The sequence below is a fragment of the Camelina sativa genome, chromosome 9, assembly GCF_030686135.1.
Source record: "Camelina sativa cultivar CO46 ecotype springtype chromosome 9, ASM3068613v1".
In the NCBI taxonomy this organism is placed as follows: Eukaryota; Viridiplantae; Streptophyta; class Magnoliopsida; order Brassicales; family Brassicaceae; genus Camelina; species Camelina sativa.
In genome coordinates this window covers 18,077,399-18,100,048 of record NC_141888.1, presented here as the reverse complement: position 1 = coordinate 18,100,048, position 22,650 = coordinate 18,077,399, and the positions used below count along the sequence as shown (strand labels likewise).

General features: G+C 35.6%; 1 protein-coding gene across 1 annotated transcript; it reads right to left on the bottom strand.

Annotated features, from left to right (window-relative positions):
- Positions 1 to 19,437: 19,437 nt before the first annotated feature.
- LOC104710935 (arogenate dehydratase 4, chloroplastic) lies at positions 19,438 to 21,389 on the bottom strand. Its single transcript, XM_010427587.3, has one exon. The coding sequence runs from the start codon at positions 21,035 to 21,037 to the stop codon at positions 19,754 to 19,756; it is 1,284 nt and encodes a 427-aa protein (XP_010425889.1). The 5' UTR covers positions 21,038 to 21,389; the 3' UTR covers positions 19,438 to 19,753.
- Positions 21,390 to 22,650: the final 1,261 nt, after the last annotated feature.

Here is a 22,650-nt window from a genome sequence, read left to right as displayed (position 1 = left end):
TTTGTTCATTGCGATTATGTGACTGTGATTTTTAAAAATTATACTTTTTTTTTTTTTGGATAGTGGTGGGATGTTTATTTCCTCGAAAATAAAAGAAGAAATCATATAGGAATAGTGGACGTTGGATCCTATGGAATTCAAATGATTACGAGCGGCACAATGAAAGCTTTCGATTTCGAGATTGCTTTTTCTTTATTTATTTTCCAATATTTTCATTAAGAAATATACGATTTTTATTTTTGTATTTTTCTATAATATTAAAATATATTATAGTATAATAGTATATATTTATATTTCTATAATAGTATATATTTATATATATACAAGTTATAAACCATTTATCCAAAACTATAGAAATATTTTTAAACAATATTAATTGGTGTTCTAGTCATGTTTTTTAGTTCAATTTTTTACTAAACCTAGAAAATTGATCTGCATTATAATCTGTAAATTTTGAGTAATTAGGAATTCAAATGATAGTGGCTTTGTGCATAGCACTAAAATTATTAAATTTCTAAAATTAATTTATAACAGTAGTAAACTACTCTTTCTGTTTCACAAAGAGTATCATTTTAACGTATTCATATAAATTAAAAAAAAAACTTAAAATTATACATGTTTAGCCCTATGTAATAAGTAGTTAATGATTTAAACTCAATGAAATGAGTTTTTATTTTTGAAAATTTAATAAAAAAAATACATTGAAAATGTAGAATGATACTTTTTATGAAACAAATTTTTTTCTCATATTCTTTGTGAAACAGGGAGAGAATATGAAACAATAAAATACTAGATAGTTACTTGTGTTGTATAGTACGGAAATATATTTGCGTAAACTTTAATGTAACTTTTTTGTTATAAAATAATAGTAGAAGTTTTATTTGATTTACTCTATACATTTTATAATTTTTAATATTTAATTTACTTAGTTTCATACTCTGATTTCAACACGGTACATGATACAATGTTCAAATCCGTGAATTATATAAATTTGTTAAAATTCATAAAATAAAACAAAACTCATATTGAAGCGGTCGTGTTTAGACATCTCGATTTAAATTTTTGATTTTTACTTAGTTGTATATATTATATTGAATAAAATCTAACATTTATGATTTCTTAGATTTAATAAGATGTCACTGCATCGATGTACATTACGAAAAAATATTTAATAAACTAAATCTAATGTTTTATATATTGAAAATATAAGCAATGTTGTATCTTAGTTTTAAAATTTATTTTTATTATTAAATGATTTAGGGATGCAAATATTTAATCTTATTTTTATAAATAATATTAAGTTTTATAATTGTTCTAAATAGTTTGTTATTGTTTATTAAGATTTCTGAAAGAATAAATGGAATCTTTTAATAATTTTATTAAATAATTTTTAAAATATTGTTTGTCATTTTATAAACCAATATAAGCTTTTCTTTTATTAGTTATTAAATTAATTAAAATGCAATGACATTTTTTGTAATATGCCACATGATAGTAGGATTAAACTTCAAATGACATTGCTTAAATAAGTATATAGAGATTATGTCTTTGTATTATATGTTCTTCTAATATACTTTAATAGTACAAGATAATATATGGTTATAAGTTGAGAAAGGTAAAATTAGAAATACGGGAGAAGTTGAATATATAAAAAAACAAGAAAAAAAGATAGCCCTAGCGTGATGTAGAAGTGTTGTTAAGAAAAAAAAAAGGCTTGATGTAGAAGTCTTGTGTTCAGACTTCAGATATGACAAAAGTAAACAGTAAAACTGGTGATATGAGTTTGTAAATTTTATCAAGGTCCCTTCTTTTCATTTGTTCTGTTTTTTTTTTCATAAACCAATCAATTAAGGTTAAGACATTGAGATTAAAAACAAAAAGGAAGAAAGAAAGAAGTAGTTATGACCGTAAGAATGCTTTGTTTGTTTGTTGGTCGCATGGTCCATTCTTTTCTTTCCCATCATTTGCGCATGAATCTCTCTTTTATTTGTTGTGTTTACCTTAAATTGCGCAATTATGTCTATGGACTATTATGGGCTGAGCTATATAAACAGCCCAAATAATTACTTGTGAGAAGCCTTTGCATAAGTCAAACCTTTGTTTAGTGATGATGTATATAGTTTGGTGTTCGAGATTTTCAATTTAAGACCTTGAGCTGAATAATAGCGGATTTGTGTTGCAAGGATGTGCATGGTAAATCAGTTATTGAAAATTACGATTAGATATACATATGTGATGTGGAGGCCACCGTCCGGCCTTAGCCCGATCCATCCAAAAAGCCATACCATACAAGTGGCCACATCTTAGTTAGTTATTCGAGAGGCCTCATTTTCAAATTTCAAATATACAATTTAGGTTAGTGAATGCACTTACAGTGTCACTCCCACCCCAAGTTTAATCCAAATTATGTTTATGGATTTTTTTTTAAAAAATATTTGCTTACTTTATTTTCATTATGTTTGTAAGTAATATTCTTTTCACTGTCTTGTACAATTTTTTTTAGTAAAAAACCCCTTATCATGCAGAAAAGTACATTTAAAAATAAAGTTCCAACCAAATGTAATTTTTATAGCATTGTAATTGATCATACAAAATTTACCAGTTTATTTGAACATTATTACGGATATGTTCATCTCATTAGAATATTGGGTCCTGTAAGCCTGTAATAAGGATTATTTTTAACAAAGTTCATAACATAAATTCAATAGGGGATATGTTCATCTCATTAGAATATTGGGTCCTGTAAGCCTGTAATAAGGATTATTTTTAACAAAGTTCATAACATAAATTCAATAGGTCCTAAGTTGTGTAAAAAAAAAAAATCTTTTGGACCTTGTACATTTGCCCTTTTTGAACCTTTTAAAAGTCGTTCATGTATAGAGTTATCAGAATGGGATGTTTACGTCTATTAAAACTTATCTAACATAGACTATTTTGATTATGGACAACTAGTGACCATGTCCATTAGATATCATATCCATTAACAAATCATGTCCAAATGAGGGGTCCATTATTCAGAATCAGAATAGAACATATTGTTGCAAAGTTACAAGAAACTTAACCCAAATTTATAAACACAAAAATCCAAACACAAATTTGAAAAAAAATGTCTAACACAGAAATCAAAGAAAATTTTGAATACAAAAGTTAAATACCACATGCAAAAGCACATTTGTACTCAAATGTACAAAACTTAAACTTCTAAATACACAATGGCACAAGTGTCAAACTTCTTCTTCACCTTCCTTGTATTCTTAGAAGCTAAACAGATTAGCACCCTCTTCAGAGCAGCATAGCGAATACTTTATGCATATTATTTATTTATTTATTTTAAATCACAAATAAAATATATTTAATCATGACACTTAACTCACACTTTGATATAAAACTGAAATTGTATAAATTATGCATTAACTATATTTTTCCACTCAATTGTATTAAAACACATAATAAATTAGAATTGTAACCCCTAAGTACTAACTATATTTCTCCACTTAATTGTATTTAAATACATAATAAATTAGAATTATAATTTCTATTTTTTAAATATAATTTTACATCACTTCTATTCCTATAAATACTCACTCTTTCATTCATTCATTCTCTCATCCTCTTCAACTATATCTCAAATTTTTGTTTGTTTTGTTTTGTGTTTTGTCGTTGTTGTTGTTGTTGTTGTTGTTTGTTTGTCAAATTTCTATAATAAAAATCATTATGCATGCAACCACGCGTTGCATGGACTAATACCTAGTGTATAAAAAAGCATAAGAACTTAGACTTGAATACTGCTAAACAAGCTGCTAACACAAAGTATCTTTAAAAGGCCCTAAATTGTATTATATTCTCTTCTAACAAAGTTAAAAATTTTAGATTATGATTTAGTTTTGATACTAATTATTAATTCAGTGTAAAAGGAAATAAAACCAATAAAACGTATCTGTAGATTTTATTCTTACCAATGGCCAACATTTGAACTTGAAGTCCTCAATAGCTTGACTCACACATGCCTCACATGTACTTCGTTTAGAAACAAAACTTTAAACTTACAAAGACAAGTAGAGTGTCTTCAACACTAAAAGTTTAGACTTTAAGAGAGATTTTATCAAATACATTAATTTGCTAAATATAAGAATTATGGTGAAATATTTTTGCAAATTCCTAGAAAATGAAATACTAAAACCTGCTTTTGGTACTTTTATCTAACTCATTAATAGAAAGAGTTAATTACTAGATAAGGACTTTTTCAATGGTATTTATAGTTTTTGCCATTTCACCTTAAAATTTTTAGATTTGTCATTTTTTAAGATTTAAAAATAAAATTTTAACACATTATGTGTGGGTTTTCTTGGTTCCATTTTTTCTTAGGGTTTAGTATTTGATATGAAGTATGTATTTTAGCACAAAAAAAAATTATAAAAACACACATTTAAAAAAAAAATGACAAATCTATAAAATTTATGTGAAAGTGGCACATTCATAATATTTGAGTGAAGTAATGGCAAAAGATAAGAATCCCATAATAGAAAAGTCATCTTTCATTTTTTTAACCTTCCAATTCCAAAATATATATAGTTATAATTCAATTTTGGTATGGTCCAAACAATTATGTTTGTTAGCATGATTCAGTTTGTTATTCATGTATATCATATGAAAACTCTGCCACTCTTTTGAATGGGTTGTCACCTTACATGATAAATTAGGTGACATAATGCATTAAATTGTATCTAGCTAGAGTATACATGTATACTACAATGTTGTTCACCTTTAAATTGGTTTATAGAACTGATCAAAATTAATGTCCACCTCTACTTCAAAAAAAAAAAAAAAAAAAACTCATCTCCACTTTCTCAAAGTGGTCGACGTTTTAATCTCTTGGAGATTCATTCTTTTGGTTTTTGCATTTTTAATAGTTGAGGCAACTATCTGACATCTAAAACGAGATCTCAGAATTATAATGGCTAGACCAATGAAATGAACATATTTTCTTTCTCGAACTGATATGAACATATTACAAATATCTATTAGGTTTGTATGTGAAATATATTTGCATTCATAAAATGGTAGGATTAAAGTATACTGTTTCATACAATTTCTCAAGACTTTTGTAATATAGGAGAAATCAGCTTATGCAATATAGATATATATATATATATATATATATATATATATATATATATAACATAGTATAACAAGCCAATGCGAAAAAATATTGTTTATATAGGTAACTAAACGCGATACTGAACGAACACGACGTGCTAGATTATCCGCTTTACTATTCTGAGAGCGAGGGGTGTAAACTAGGGAGAAAGAAGCAAACTCCTCTTTATTTGTCTGGATCTCCTCCAAATAAGGCGTAAAAGCTGGCCAGTCTGAAGGCAAAGACACCATCTTTACCAAATCGGAGCAGTCGGTTAGGAAGATGACACGATGATTATCCGTCCCAATCATACATCGCATAGCCCAGAAAAGAGCCTCGATCTCGGCATGAATAGGTGAAAAACTTCGACGAAGATTGGCTGCCCCCATAGCAGGATCCTCCCCCATGGGCGAAGAGCAGATCTATCCTCTACCAGCATACTGGTCTGTCGCTTTCCAAGAACCATCTACAAAACATAAATAACTCATCATATGCCTAGGAACCCAAAGACCTCCGCCTCCACGGAGGACAACTGGGGGAGTATTAACCGAGTTTGTAATTATCTCCTCTGTCTGAGCCAAAAACCAGGCCTTGGAATTCATCAGCCGCTAAACGCAAAATTGCTAGTGGGTTCGAATCCAGATTACTAAATAATTTATTATTTTGAGATTTTCAAATATACCACAGGATCCATGGAAACGTATCCTAGTCGGGAACCTGGCTAAACCGCCAAAAAGGAAAATCCGTGTTGGTGAAAACATAACCGGAAGGGAAAGTTCCTAGGGCTGTCGAAAATTGTGACAGAGCCCAAACTTGTCTAGCCGGAGGACATTCAAAGAGAGCGCGATTAATTTTTTCCTCCGGGGAACCACAAAGACCACATTCAGCATCACAACTCATTCCGCGTTTCCGGAGATTAGCTGTTACTGCCCCTCAACCATGCAACCCGAAAACACTTGCCACATAAAATGTCGAAGCTCTGGGGGACAACAAATTTTCCAAAAAAAGGAATGTAAAGGAACAATATCTGGCCCAAATACGTTGGGACTAGAGCATGCCGACATATTAGAACGAAACATATGGTATCTTGATTTAACCGTATATTTCATAGATTTAGTAAAATGTCACTCCAACAAATCCGGTTTATTCGGCTGTCGTAGCGGCAATGCGAAAATAATAGCAACATCCTCGGGCACAAACGTAGCCATAAGCTTAACCATATTCCAGGTGTTCAAACTCCTTTCAACAATTTTTTTAACTCGAAGCAAGGGGTCGATAGGTGCCCCGTGCCTAGTGCTAGTCTCGGGAATTGAGCAGAGATTCATGGGTCAGTCCATACAGAAATGGAATCGCTAGATCCTACCCTTTTAATAAGTCCTTTCTTAACCAGAGAACGAGCAGAAACTATACTTTCCATCCAAAAAACGGCGAGTAAGATTTGATTAGATCCAAAGAATCAGAATGCCGATAATATCAGCCTTTAAACACCCGAGCAAAAAGTGAATCCGGAACTGTGATTAACCGTCAGAGCTGCTTGGCCAGCATAGTGGTATTACAATCCCCTTGACTGCCCAGACGAGCTCCACCAAAAGTTAGAGATCACGCTAATTAATTTCCTCGTGACTGTCTTCAAAAGCCAAAAACAAGACATCACAAAAGTAGGGACAGCCGACAGACTTGATCATCACATCCTTGCCACCTTTCAATAAAAGTCTAGCAGGTTACCCACTAACCCGTGCTTGCAACTTGTCCTGGACAAACGAAATTTTTTCGTTTTGGAACCTTCCAAACTCTCTGGAATACCTAAATAAGAGCTCATGCCTCCCAAATTTTTTATCCCCAAAACCCCTTTTAACTCCTCTCTTAGGCCAGTATCCACCATATGTCCAAATTGGACAGAAGATTTCTGGAAATTAATTTGTTGGCCTGAAACCCTTTCATACTTCTTTAAGATCCATAATACCACCTCACACTTCTCCTTTGTGGCCCGACAGAAAAACAGACTATTATCCGCAAATAAAAGATGAGAGATGGCTGGACAAGCGTTCGAGACCTTGATGCCAATAAGAAGCTTCATCTGTTCTGCTTTCCAAAAATGTGCAATAAGCACCTCCGTACAAAGGATAAAGAGATATGGCGAGAAAGGATCCCCTTTGTCATTCGGAAAAGTCATTTCACCCGATCATATAACTTACTCATATCCGTCTTGATAGCCATAAATTTCTGTTTACAAGAGGGATTATTACGAAGCCCATGGAACATCTCCTTTGCAATCAAAATATTATCTGAAATATAACGGCCCCCACAAACAGCGACTGAGTTTCTGAGACTAGAGACGATAAGATAGCGCGCAGCCATTGGCATAGAACCTTGGATATAATTTTACCCGACATTGGATAAACTGATAGGCCGTAACTCTGTTATCCTGGTCGGTTTATCCACCTTTGGAATAAGGAAAATATTTATTACATTTAACCGTTTATCAAACACACCATCCTGCAGGAAAGAATTGACCAAAATCACCAGGTCAGGTTTAACTATGCTCCATGCTTTATGGTAAAAAATGCTGTCATTCCATCCGGACCCGGAGCTTTATCCGGATGCATCATACACAGTACATGCTTAATCTCTTGCTCTATAACCTCTTGAGTTGAAAAAGTCATTAGTCTCCCGACTAATAGATGTACCAACCTAGCTGAGAATCTCCTCAAAGTCCGAAGGATCCGACGAGGTAAAAAGCTCTTGAAAATAAGACTCCTATGTTTTGGATATCGCTCTCCTCCATCGACCAATTACCATGCTGATCATGAAGACCAACAATGCAATTCCTAGCCCGTCGTTGCTTTGTCTGGGCATGGAAATAACTGGTATTATGGTCTCTTCATCCCATCCATCGGCTTCTGCTTTTCTGATACCAATAAACCTCCTCATCCCGATACGCCTCTCTTGACCGCCAAGTAAGGTCCGCAAGTTCATCAACCGGAGTAGCATCATTTAGATTTCAAATCGTCGATTGTCTCCCGCCCGTAAGGTAGTTGTGCCTTCCTCCACCGAGAAAAAGCACGACGACAAGTGGTAATTTTGTTCACTAGAGTGAAAGTGGACGATCTTGTCCCCGAATCCTAACCCTCGACAATGGCCCCAAAGAGACCCTCCTTATCAAGCCATCACCTATCAAATGGAAAATTACTCTGACCCTGCTAGATATTTTCCTCAAGGACAGCTAACACCGGCTTATGATCTGATGCATTTATTGTTAAATATTCTGTAAAGGAATTTCTAAACAAATCATGCCACTTCTCATTCACTAAACCCCGATCCAGTAGGCACCATATCGGTTTCTTATCCTGTCACCCTTTCCAGGAAAGACTATCGCCCAGAGAAGGGAACTCGAGTAAACCACAGTGTCGAATCATTGAGTTAAAAGACAAAAAAGAAGAAGCATGATGCAATTTTCCACCCTGCTTCTCATGAATACCTTTTAATTCATTGAAATCACCAATTAGAAACCAAGGAAGGTCCCTAATCCAATTTGTGTTAAGCATTCACAAACCAAATCTCGGTTCTTTAGAACCGGATCCCCATAGACAAAAGACAAATATAATAATTTTCCTTTGAATTCAACTTCCATATCAATAAGTCTGTTGGATTCAAATAAATTGAAACATTATTATTATTATTATTATTATTATTATTATTATTATTATTATTATTATTATTATTATTATTATTATTATTATTATTATTATAAAATCATACTAAACCACCACTACAACCGACATGTCCAACCGCTTTTAAAGCTTAATAACTAAAATGACCAACAAAAGGTTCTAAAAACAAACAAGATTGCCTAGTTTCAGACAGAAACAAAAAATCCGGCCGTTGCTTCCCCCATAAATCCCTGAGATACCCAATAGTAACTTTATTGCCAAGCCTTTGACAATTCCAACTTAAGATCTTCATTTGGCAACATTCAGAATAGGTGGTTTGGTGCCACCAGCGACACCCTTCTCCATTGGGCTAGGCGTTCAGAATAAACCGAAAGAACCGACATTTTCGGTTCTCGGCACCAAAGATGAAGGAAGGAGCAAACCAATCGGCAGAATTTTCAGAGGGTTTCGGTTTTTAATTCGGTTTGGTTCGGTGGCCTATAACTGATCGGTTATTCTGTTTCTGTTCTACATCACTCCATCTTCTTCTTCACCTGTTAGCCTCTGTGTTTTGGAGAAGAAGAACTGAAGAAGGTTGTGGCTGTCATTAGTCCTCTAAGTCTCTCACAATGATTCATTAGGTTAGATGAGTTTCATTTTTAATTTGCTTTGGTATTGGGCTATTTTAACATTTTTTTAGTAAGCCCAAACATTTATCTGATGGACCTATGTTTAATAAGTCTACAAATTAAAAAATATGTGATCGACTAACATGTTACCCAATAAAAATATTTGTTTATATCCGATACTAACCTACTTTGTACTTTCCGACAAAAACAATTATTCTTCTCCTGCCTCTTGTTTGTTGCTTTGATAGTGGAGAATCTGGAGATTAGTCGAAATTCTGAGTGATAATTCTTTCTTCTTTTTTCTTAGTTTGTGAAAATGTTTGTAAACCCTTTGTTAATTTGTTTTGTAAGCTCGTCTTAGAATCTATAATTCTCTATCTTTATTTTCAATTTGTTTGTAAACCCTAACTCTAATTTTTAGTAAATCGATTCATTTTTTCATTTTTCTTCATCTGGGTTTATTTCTGAGGTTTTGTTTTTGTTAATCTTTGGATTTCTGAGGTCTTCATATAATTTTTTTCTGGATTGTATTTGATATCTTAGAAACAAATTGACTTAAGTTGTTCACTTATAGCTATTCTCGGTGTTTGTGTATCTATGTGGCTTGTTCTCTTAATTTCGTTGTTTCTATGACAATCTTGTGCGGGTTTGCTTTTAAAACATTGATATGCTTATTTCGTTTTGAGCACTGATTTGGGTCTATGTTTCAGCATATGTGGATTGACCGTGATTTGTGCTAGCATGTTAGGAAAGAGTCAAAGTTAGTCGATGATACTTACATAGATTATAGTGTTATTACTTGTTTAAGCTATTTTGAGATTTTTTTGTGAAAATTTTTGATTGATGGAATCTAAGTAGAATCGATTGAAGTTTTACTTTGTCTAACGCTAAACTTGTACTCTGTTTTGTAGATGGCTTCTCAAGGTAATAACAAAGAGGAACCTGGTGTGACTGGAGAACCTATAACCAGAGAAGAACATGGTGCGACTAGAAAGAAGAGGGCGACACCAGAATCTGGTTTACCACCGAAACGAAATAAAAAGTATGCTAAACGAGCATAGGTATGGCAACACTTCATACAAAGGGTGGAGGATGATAAGTATGCCAACTGTAGGTATTGTGGTACAGAGATTGGATGTGACACAAAGACAATTGTGACTAGTCCAATGAAAGGTCACATAGGTAGATGTAAAATGTACAAGGATCATGTTGAAAGGGAGAAACATAATGTCTTGAGTGGTATTAAGAGTGGGAATATGAGGGTTATTAAGTATGATTCTCAGCTCTTTAGGAGATCTGTTAATGAGTTGGTTGTGGTGAATGAGTTACCCTTCTCATTTGTGGAATCTGAGGGTTGGAAGCATTTCTGTTTTAACATCCTGCCTATATACAAGACCTTTTCAAGAAGGAAATGTTGTAGAGACATTGTTGGAATGTATCTGCAAGAGAAAGAGGAGCTTAAACATTTGTTTAGTGTTCAAAAGCAAATGATTTATCTCACCACATATATTTGGGTGTCTTCAACAACTTCTGTCAACTACATGGTTGTCACAGGTCATAGGATTGATGAGAATTAGGAAATACAGAAAAAGATACTTAGTTTCAAGGTGATCACAGATCATAAAGGAGCCATAATGATGGACAACTTATGGATTGCTTGGAAGAATGGGGGATTCGGAAAGTGTTTTCTGTTACAGTTGACAATGCTAAAGGAAATGACAAGGCTTTGAAAGAGTTCAAGGATGAGATGAGGCTCAGAGGAGGAAAAGCATTAGTGAGAGATGGTGATTTCATTCATTTGAGATGTTGTGCCCATATCCTCAATCTGATTGTGGGAGATAGTCTTAAAGTAGCAAAGCTTAGTATAGTTGCTATTAGGAATGCTATCAAGCATGTGAGGTCATCTTTCAATCGAGTGAAGTCTTTTGCTATGAGGTGTGATTCCGGAAATGTTTGTAGAGGCAGTTTGCCTATGGATGTTCCCACCAGGTGGAATTCAACGTACTTGATGTTGACTTCTGCTCTGAAGTTAAGAGTACCATTTGAGAGGATGTTGAGTGAAGAGAAACTGTATGATGATTATTTCCTTGTAATCGATGAACAGACACAAAAAAACGGGTTGGACCACCTTTTTCTGATTGGGAAGATGTTTCAAGGTTAGTTAAGTTTCTCAAGATCTTTTACAAGTGTACTCTACTATTCTCTGCTTCAACAATAGTGACTTCCAGTCTTTGTTACAATGAGATTGTAAACATTGAAAGAAATCTCATTACCAAGTGTGGCAGCACTAATGAGAAGGTCAGAAAGGATGCACACATAATGAGGGATAAATTTGAAAAATACTGGGATGGATTGATAAATATGAATCCGTTTGTGATCGTGGCTTCTGCTTTTGATCCCTGCAACAAGATTCAGTTTGCTAATGTATGCATTGAGCAACTTTATGGTAAGGATACCATTGAATGTATGCAGCTTAGTGGTTCAGTCTTAAATGTAATGAAAAAAACTGTATAAGGAATACAGGTTGAGACTTAGCAAAACTGTTGAAGTTGAGGAACCAACTGACTCAGAGCCAGCACCTACTACTACCACTACTTGTGAATCATTTGATGATGATGATGAGGATGGTTGTGAAGGGATGGAGGTTATATACAATAAGTTGGTTAACTCTAATAGAAAGGTAGATGGTTGAAGTGAGTTGGATATCTACTTGAATGAAAAAACTCAAACAAGAGTGGAGACTACTTTGGGTTTCCCTTATGACGTTCTGTCTTGGTGGAAGTGTAATAGCCAAAAGTTCCCTATAGTATTAGAAGTTGCAAAAGATGTTCTAGCTAGCCAAGTCTTATCAGTAGTTTCAAAATCAGTTTTCAATACTAGCGGCAGAATATTGGATCCATATAGGAGTTCTCTAACTCCTTATATGGTTGAAATGTTGTTATGCACTCAACAGTGGTTGCAAGTTTCTTTTAAAACACAAGCAGAAGTTGCTAAGTTGGTGCAAATGTTGGAAGAAACTGCGTTCTTTGAGTCTCTTGGTAAGTAATCAAATTTAGGTGTGTATACAAGCTTAACTCTTTACAGTTAATAACAATATGTTTGCTTTTGTAGATTCTCATAATGCAATTCTCACTCAGTAACTTTTACTCTTTTAGTATAAGTTAGGTATTCTTAACTTTCTATTTCACTTTCTCTGATTGAATGTAATAATGTATGGTTCATATGCTAATTTGTGTTGTGTTTCAATGATTACAGGTTTCAAACGGAAGCTGCTCTTTTCTCCTTTTTGATGTCGATTAGCAGCTTGCAGCCTAAGATCATGGAAGCTGCTCTTTTGTCCTTTTTTGTTTTTTGATATGGATTAGCAAGCAGCCTGCAGCCTTAAAGGCTTAAACGATGGATGGTATTGAGTCAGTACCTTCTTCCTTTGAACAATGGATGGTGATTGAGTCAATTCTGTGAACTTTGAACCTGTTAATATGATGCTGCCTTTTTGGTGTAACTACAAACCTAGAAAGTACATTGGTTAGAGTTACTTAGTTCATATCTCAAGTGTTTCTTGTGGTCTTACTCACTACGGTTTGTAACTTTTAATGGCATCGCTTCCATTTTTTGGCAGTACTTACATATGTTTTTCTATTTTCTGGTCTATTTTGGTTTAAATTAACCGAACAAATTTTTTTCGGTTTACTTCAGAATGTCAAATTCTCTAAATAACCGAACCGAATAAACCGAGAACCAAATAAACCCAAACCAAACTTTTATTCGGTTCAATTCGGCATGATGTTAAAAACCAAAAATTTGAAAAACCGATTAAACCGAACCGAATAACCCGAAAAAACCGAATGCTCAGGCCTACTTCTCCATCTCCTGTGGTTTCAGGGTAATAGTCTCCCTAGCTAAGGCAGGACCCTTAAGAGAAGGTCGTTTGGGAGGAGTCGTACGCACATACACATTCAATTTCTTGAAACCCATACCTTGTTGACCCATTAGACCCTTCCCTTGCGTGGTTTCTCCACCATAGAGGAAGAAACAACTTCAACCACAGACGGTTGATCTGTCTCCATCAAAGTATCCGCCTCTGCAATGGCCGATGCCTCACCAGGGAGAAAAGCCTCCTCAGCAGAACCAACACCAACTTGATCATCTGTAACCTCCTCCACAACAGAAACTTGTTCAACACCCTCAGCAGAGACACCTTATCCCCATGACACACTATATCAAGCCCTTTTACAGCTGGAACATAGCTGTCTCCACTCGAGGTAGAAATCACAACCACAAGAGCTTCATACTCCTCCTTCTCAACACCAGTAGGCTCAGGGTTCACACAAACCTCATAAGAAGCGCGAGCAGCTACTTCCCCTATGCAAGCAAATGAGCAGTAACCGTCGGATCCTCCATCTTATGCGAGATCATCAAATCCACACCCTCAATATCCTCAGCTCCACCATCCTTAAACAAAGCTTTGCGAATAATCTTAGCTGGCCGGCCTAGGGTCACCGCAGAAGCCTCAACTACAGACACACCACCCTCCACCGTCGGCTGCAATAGAGCCACAAACCCCTTAGCAACCTCCCGAAGATGTCAATGTTCATTATACTGCACATAGTTCTGAAAACGACGTTGCTTTACCACCGGTTTCCTTGCTGGTAGGTCAGACCGGTCCTTAGAACCCCTATCAAACTTCCCCTCAAAGGGACGCTTCCCTTCCACCGAGAGCCCTCACCACTAGATTTACCTCTGTACCCCCCCCCCCCACTTTAGAACCACCATCCTGACCAGAATCTCTCTGTCTCTCTGCTTTGATTGTGTCTTTGTAACTTTGGTGTCGTTCATCTGCATCCTCCTTTGGTTACACAGGTGGACCCGAGGCAGCCTCCTCCAAAGATGAGTAATGGTCATCATCATGACACATGCTAGAGCAATTCTTGCAAAAACTAGACAGCCTTTCGTACCAATGGGAAGCAACAGTTTCTTCACCATTGAAGAACTCGACCTCAGTCTCAAAAAAGAGGGGTTTGAGACCATTCACCGTCACCTGAACTCTGCCTCCATCAATATCCACCTCCACCACGGTCTCCAAAACCTCACCAATGCTTCTAAAAGTTGGAGCAGCCTAGAATTGGAAAGGTAAACCCATTACGCAGATCCAAAAAGTCAGAGACGACAGATATGAAGGATCCACCTTCAGATTCCAGTGAACCATAGAAACTATCCAATGATCAAAGTGAAAGAGGGCCATCTTCAAAGCTTCGACAATATATGATTCCTCATCAAAATCGAATTGAAACTTTTCCATCCCGAGATCCGCACAAACCACCTTGCCCTCAAAGTGCCAGATTCGAGGAAACATGTAAAGAAGAGACTTCATGTCTTGCAATTTCAGGTTCATGCACCTTCCCACCACCGTTTTGGAATAACCCTCAACAAGCGCCATGTTATCAAAATACAAAATCTTCACCTTGCGCTTCACCACCGAGGGCACCATACCTTACGCACCCGATCTCTGACCCAAAACCAAACTTTGCCACATCACGAGTAACGTTGTAGCAGAAACAGAAATCCAAGAAAACTGAGAGAAAAACCAAAGAGACCCGCCAAAGAAGAAATAGTATGGTGAGTAATGATATTGCCTCCTTGCGAAAGAAGAGCTTTTATACTCATCTGCAGTGAAGATCCGCATCGTCACATTTCCAAAGAAACCAAAGAAGATCTGACACACCATATCCTGCAGAGGACGTGATCTCCAGTCTACAGCATTAACCAAGTGAGACAGATCACTCCAGATCTGATCATCATAACACCCCCATTACACACTACAAATCCAATCGGAGTAAGATTACAGTCCTTTCTTTTTTCCTTCTTTGGAATCGAAACCAGGAAAACCCCATAAATGGAGATCACGAAATAAATCAGAGATACATTGCAATCGCCGCATGATCCAAAACTGCCTAACCTTCCCCCAATTGCAAAATTAAATCCTAAAATAGAAACCCAAAGATCGCGATCTGAAACCATCCTCAAAGAGACCTAGTAAAATCCCAAAAAAAATACAAAGAAACCAAAACAAGACAGAAAAGAACACATTCATTGTCAGATCAAAACTCTAGAGCAATCGCCATCGCCGTCCTAAGGGGAGAGAGTAAAATCTTTAGAAATTAACTGGATATTTATGTATATTAGTAAAATATTTATACGCCGTTTTGAATAATTTATTTGATAACACATATTTTATTTAAATTTTATCTAATATTCAAAAAATAAATATAGACAACATAACAAATCATCATGCTTTTGTTGTAAAACAGAGCATCACTCTCTCTTCTCCCAAATAATAAGACCCTAGCTTTTTCAGATCTATGACTGGGAAGTCACTCTGGTGGTTGGCGCTTCTCGCTGATGCCGCCAATGGCTTCCCCTTTTCGTTTATGCTGTAGTTTTATGGTTTTGCAATTCGTCTATCTCATGTATTTCGTTGGAGAAAAACTTATCTTGGTGGAAATGGTAGATTTTCAAGGCGAGGGTGTTTGGTTCTGCCGGTGGTCAGCTTCTCCAGAGAGGGTTGTTGTTGGGTGTTCGAGATCTGTAGATCTGGCAGGTGCTCTGTTCTTGTTGGTGGATCTCGAGGTTTGATTTTTCGTGAATCCATGGCCATGGTCTCGTCTGTTTTTGTTTTCTGGTAAGCCGGCCTTTTGGCTGTTCTTCTTCGACGAATTGCTAGAGTTAGATAGAATCACTTTAGTTGGTTGTTGTTAGTGGTAGCTTTATGGTGGTCCTTAGTAGTATCGAGCAGGTTTAGTAGCCGTCGATTGGGATGTTTTTGGCTTCTTTCTAAGCAGAGGTTTCGTTTTGTTTGAATGTGATGGTAGAATCTTAAGTTTACCGAGTTCCTTCTTCTTCTTATTGTTCTTAGTGGGTCATAGTCTTCTCCTTTTACGTCGGTCTCGTTTATGTGATTGGTGTTCTTCGAGAAGTTAGGCCTCTCTCCTCGTGTTTTGAAGACTTTTTTGACGTTCTTGGGCGTATCAACGTTGTCCTCGCTTCCGGAAATGAGTAGACTTGCTTGCTGTATTATGAAGTCCCTGGTTCTTGGTTACGAGAGATCGGCTCTCATCGTGTTAAGAGGTGGTTGATGTTATTCTTGAGTTGGCCGTGGACATTATTAATAAATCTTACTTGCTTGTGCGTTAGAAGAAGAGATTCTTTGCTCTCTTGGTTCTATTATTTTTTTAAGGTTTTATTGCCGGTTGTTTTTTTTTTAGATTAAGATTGTTATCCTTTTTCGTTTTTGTTATCAAATATTCTGTTATGTATGGCTACTTTCTTTAGTTTCATTGTTAGTACCTAATTTCTAGGAAAAATTTGTTTTCTTTTGACCTTTGTCTCTAGAGACAATTTTGTAATTCGCCAACTTAAGTATCCTTTTTTGAACGTAATATTCTACTTTGTATTTTATCTTGGTTAGAACCAAATTTTATCAATAATATCGGTTGACAAAAAAAAAAAACAACGCGGCAAATCCTAAAATGCATGGCTGATGGCTCCCTTCGACGCCACCTACCACCCCCTTACATAAAATCTCTCTCACCTACTTCCTCGCTCATCATTTCGCCATTCTTCTTGACTCCTCTTAAATAAAACAATACTATTACATTCCTTTAAATATTATTATAAATTGGTTTACCTTTACACACTTATAATAAATTACAACAGAGTAATAATAGGACATGATTACTTAAAAATAATATTTAAAATTTTAGCTTAATCTTAAAATTTGATCTATTACTCATAAACTCTATTTTGCTTACCTAATGAGTGACTTATTATACGTTAATAAAGTCTTGAAATAGCAAAAGAAATGCAACGAGACAAAATCAACTACCACCCCGTCTGATTCATCCACGCCTCTTCTTATGTGGTAATGCTAAATTATGGGGAAATAATATTGTACATGCAATTCTTATGCTCATAAACACTTCCAAATATTATTTCATGATCAAATATGACAACATGATGATGTTAGATTAAGAAACTAAATATATAAAATATTTTCGACCATTTCTCTCCCACCAAACCCCAAATGGTTTTTTTTTTCGCTTCTACCATCATCACATAATCGTTCTCCCACCTGAAAAAATTAAAGTAAGTTTAATTTTGTTGACTACGATGATTTTAAAGATAGTAAATATTCAGATTAATTCGTGATTGTATTGTGGGAAGGGGTAGTTCCAATGTCAAATATCGAGTGATCGGAAATATATTTTCAATCTACTAATCGTAAATGTTATCTCATTTTGGTCACTACTATACAGATGTTTTAAGTGGATTAAAAATATTACTAGTTCTTAAATACATTTAGATGATTAGTCTGGAGTTTGGTTTAAAATCCTCCTAGTTGCAGATAATTAGTACAAATGTTTGGTGGAAGACTCTTTATATGGCTAGACTGTGAATTCAGACGTATCTGTATTCTGTAATAAGTTTTTATAGCCAGACCTAACTTTCTATAAAGTTAGCACAAGGCATTGTTTTAGACTTTATTCAAATAAAATATATAAGACGTATAATATAAGCTGTGAAAGGGCTATACAATGTTTTCAGTAGTCTCGAATTTGTTTGTAATAGAACTACACCTAGTTATGTATCTCTTTTCTTTCAAGTCTCTAGATCATTAGAAATCGGCTCTGTTCATAGCTTTGGACTTAACATACATTCATCTGAATTTCCCAACATTTGTAACCAAAACTGAATGAGGAAATGCAAGTATCTTTTTTTTTGGTATGAAATTCTAAAGTATAAGTTTGGTCGATTCTAAAAGTATCTTTACTCACCAGAAAACGAAAGTAAAACAAAAGCTATATCTGTGGATATATTGTGATTACAATTTTGTAACAAATAAGTTTCTTGGAAATTGTAATTCCAATTTCTTGTGAGTTACCTAGAAATCAATCGGGCGAGCTCCTTGATTTGTTTTTAAACCAACAAACGTTGAACCTTTTCGGGTTCACACGTGACCCTGACTTTTCTTTTTTTATCAACTCCAGAAAATTTCAAGGAAATCTTCACGCTATCTACAATTTATGAATAATATATACAACTTTAAACGTAATCTTTTTCTTCTAAATAAATTTAGTATTATGTGGGTCTTTTTTTTTTGGATCATTCACAGTTGTTTTCGAATTCCTCTTCATTGGTTTATTAGACTTTTAGTCATATAGAGATTGTTTCACGGTGTAGATATAGTGGTTAGTTTAGGAAGAACTTTGGTCAACAGTGAAATGGAGATGAAGTCTTCACATAAAACAAAAGATTGTAAACACGATGCTAGTTAAACAAATTTTAAGTGGTCGGTCTCAAGCCTTTGATAGCTCCCAGCGACTGAAACATAATTACGAACATCTGTACGTTATGCAGTGGATAGCATAATAATCAAACTTATTAAAGAAACTACCACAATTGTCACTGTACATGTCGGATGGGGCGTAGGTAATTATTTTGCTGGCCTTTCTCTCCTTCCTCTCTCTCCCTTTCTCCCTTCCTCTCTCTCTCCGCCTCTCTCTCCTTCCTCTCTCTCCCTCTCTCTCCCTCCACCTCTCTCCCTTCCTCTCTCTCCCTCCGCCTCTCTCTCCTTCCTCTCTCTCCCCATCTCTCACTCCGCCTCTCTCTCCTTCCTCTCTCTCCTCATCTCTCCCTCCTCTCTCTCCCTTCCCTTCTCTCCCTCCCACCATTAAATCTAAAAAAGTGAAAATTCCGTTATTTTGTAATGTAACATGCTATTTCATTATGTTACACGTTATGTCTGCTGCAGCTATCTCCTCCCTAAGGTTTTGAGGGCAAACAAGTAAAAATACCTCTTAGAAAAGTGGTATTTACCCAACTTTTCTGACATAGTGATAGTTCCTTAATTATACTCCAAATTTGTGGTATCTACTAATAATACCCAAAAAACATATACTAAACACAGCCTGAGAACAAAATACTAATTATGTTGATTAGATAAAAACAAAAAATATGTACTCTATTTTCTAAATCACCAATATTCTTTGCTTTTCTTGATTAAAATTGAGTGAAGTTACAAAATAAAATCAAAGGAACTCTTCAATAAAAGATTCTGCGAACCTTAATGTTCATCACTACTAAAAAGTAAGAGATCTGGTAATATCGTAACAGACAAATAAAATAAATTGTTTTCTTCTCCTAATCACCACGTGAATAATGAGCTCTACATTTACGGTCTCATTTTAGTATATACCACAATTTTCACAACAACAAAAAATACATAATAATTTAATAAACTTATTGGTTTGTTTTTTTTTTTTTTTTCTTTAACGATGGGGTCATGCGTCTTCGGTGGATGTCATGGACCATGGTGTCATATCCATGGGGTAACTTCCCAGCACTCTTAAGAACGACGTGTACTCTTGAACCTCCGCAAGCGCGTTCTGTGCACGCGGCTCCGCCATCGACGCCTCAAAATCAACATAAAACATGTACTCGAAGTTCTTGGCCGTGCCAAAGCTCCCGTCGCCAACGACCCTGAGTGGGCGGTTGTGGTGAGGCCGCGACTCGATCTTGGTCAAGCTAATGTCTCTGAAAGCAAAGGCCGAGAGGACTTTGAAGAGAACGCTGGTTCCTTTGTGCTCTTGTGCAGCAAAGACGATGCTCGTCTTGAACGGCCGGTCAGTGCGTGGGATTATAGGCTCACGCGCTAGCATTAGGAAGCGTGTGACGTTCCCGGGATCGTCTTGGATACCGTCTGCCAATATCTGGAGGTTGTAGAGCTCGGCAGCGCGTGAGCTAGCCACAGCTGCCGTGTCGTGAAGGTTGTTAGCTGCGATGTATTCTGCAGCAGCCGCTGTGTCGTGGAAAGCCTCACGCGCTGCATGTGGTGTAAGGACGTCGAGAGAGTGTTCCGTCTGAGCCAAGGCTTGCGGATGAGAAATCACTCGCGAAACGCAAGCCGTTCTGACTCCGGGGAGTGCGAGGAGGCAATGGTGAACCGGAATCTGAACTTCACCGACGATGTGGAGACGGTGACGGAGGAGAAGATCATAGTTCCGATGAATCGAACCACCGAGTGAGTTCTCCACCGGAAGCACGGCTCTATCAGCGATCCAAAGCTCCACCGCCTGAAAAGCAACGTCGAACTGGTCACAAGGAATAGCGTCGCAATTAGGATAAGCTTTTCCGGCGGCTGCTTCCGAGTACGCGCCGGGAACTCCCTGGTAAGCTACACGGAGACTAGAACCATGCAACGGTGCCGGAGATAAATCAGTAATCGTCAACGGCTGAACCGGCACCGGAGCTAATTTCCCGTTAGTCGACTCAACCGCGACGATACCAAGATTGACGGAGCCGTTCGTGTGACCGTTAACGGCGGCGATTTTGTCGGCTAAACCGCCGGAGTTTTCAACGGAAGCAACTTTGCTAGATAAAATGGCACATGAGCTTTGCCAATCAGCTCGGTTCACGGAGACACCGTTCGGGAAGCTAAACGACTCCGACCTATAACCGCAAGTAACAGACACGCGCTTTGGAATCGCGTGGGAGAAACGTTTGTTCCTCCTAGCTGTCGGAGTTGTTGATCGGAACTTGAGATCACACGACGTAGCGGCTTGCATGATTTAGTAATGATGATAAAGACAGAACAAGAGTTAAGAATCGAAAATGCCGGCGTATTATGATTAATAGAATTGAGAAGCTGGAGTTCTTTCGTTGAGAGAGAAGCTCAAAGCTGAGAGATAAGGGAGAAGAGAGATGGTCTTATATACACACACAAGAATAAGTTTGTTTTTTTGCAAAATGAGTCTTGACGTTTGAAATTCGGTAAAATCATTCACCTACCACCTTCCATGTAATTTCTATATATTATATTTGATTATATTTTCTAAAAGCTATAGTTTGGAATTAAAAAAAAAATGTGAAATGTATAATAATAGTGTTTTAGCAAAATATATTATATTATTGGTTTACGTGAAAGCGATGTTCTTCTTTTAGTTCTTACCATGGTTTTGTATTGTTGGTTTACGTCCATAGATTTTTCAATCAATATTAGCTTTTATGGTAGTATCATTGGTGTTTATTTAGAGCAGGGGTGGTAACTTTTTCTTTGATAAAATTATTGAATATGAAGTTAATTAGTTACCTAACTTCGAAAATTTTGAATAATAAAGTTTTACGAAAGATATACTATAAGAGTATATAAGTTTTGATAAAATATAAAATAGAGACATTTGCAGTAGTAGGCCCAAGGTTTCCGTTGTCTTATGTGGAATTTATATGTCCACGAATAACACATACGGTTTAGCTCACCTTCTTTTACTTTGACAGGATCGTCCAAATCTGTGAGTGCATGCGCAGAAGCAGCAGAACCATAATGGAAACAGTAGTTTTAAGAAATAACTTTGGACGGTGATCTATCATTTTGGATTTATGAAGTTGTAGGTCAATTTCAGTGTTGAAGATGTGTATTATTAATTTGTTCGCTTTAGTGTAAATATTTGGTACGTGTAAGTTAACAAATTGAATATCATGTCATGTTTTAAGAAATGTCGGACGGTGATCTATCATTTGGAATTTATGATTTGTATTTGATTGGTAAATAATTTCTGGCTTTTGCAGATTGAATCGGTTTCTAGTAAAAGTAGCTAGATGGAATATAATTTGGTTGGTTTGTCAAAAAAAAAAAAGGAATATAATTTGGTTGAAGCCAGCAAGTGGTTTACATATAGGCAGTAAAAAGTTAAAACAAAATATCTAGGACTTGCTTATAAACATATAGTTTACAACCTTCAGTTTATCAGACACGTGGTGGGGTTTTCTAATTTTTTTGTTTATTTTTTAAGAATTTGTTAGCAATACCCTGTTTTGATATATTTTTCAAAAATACTATTTTTTTTTTTAACATTTTTCATTTTTACTCTCTTTACATAATTACAATATGTTAAATTAATTTTTTAAATTAATTTTTAGGTTTGGGTTCTCTATTTTACATTTAGGGTTTAGTTTTAGACTTTATGACTTAGGGTTTATTTTATATACTGAAAATGGGTATTTTTGAAAATGAACAATATAAAAAGTTATTTTTAAAAAGTAACATAGGAAAATAATATTTTTAAAAATCTCCCATTTTCTAATAGAGGCAAACATGTATATATATATATATATATTTTTTTTTTTTGTGAAATGTGTCAAAATTATATTTTTTATGAATTAGATAAGAGTAATATGCATA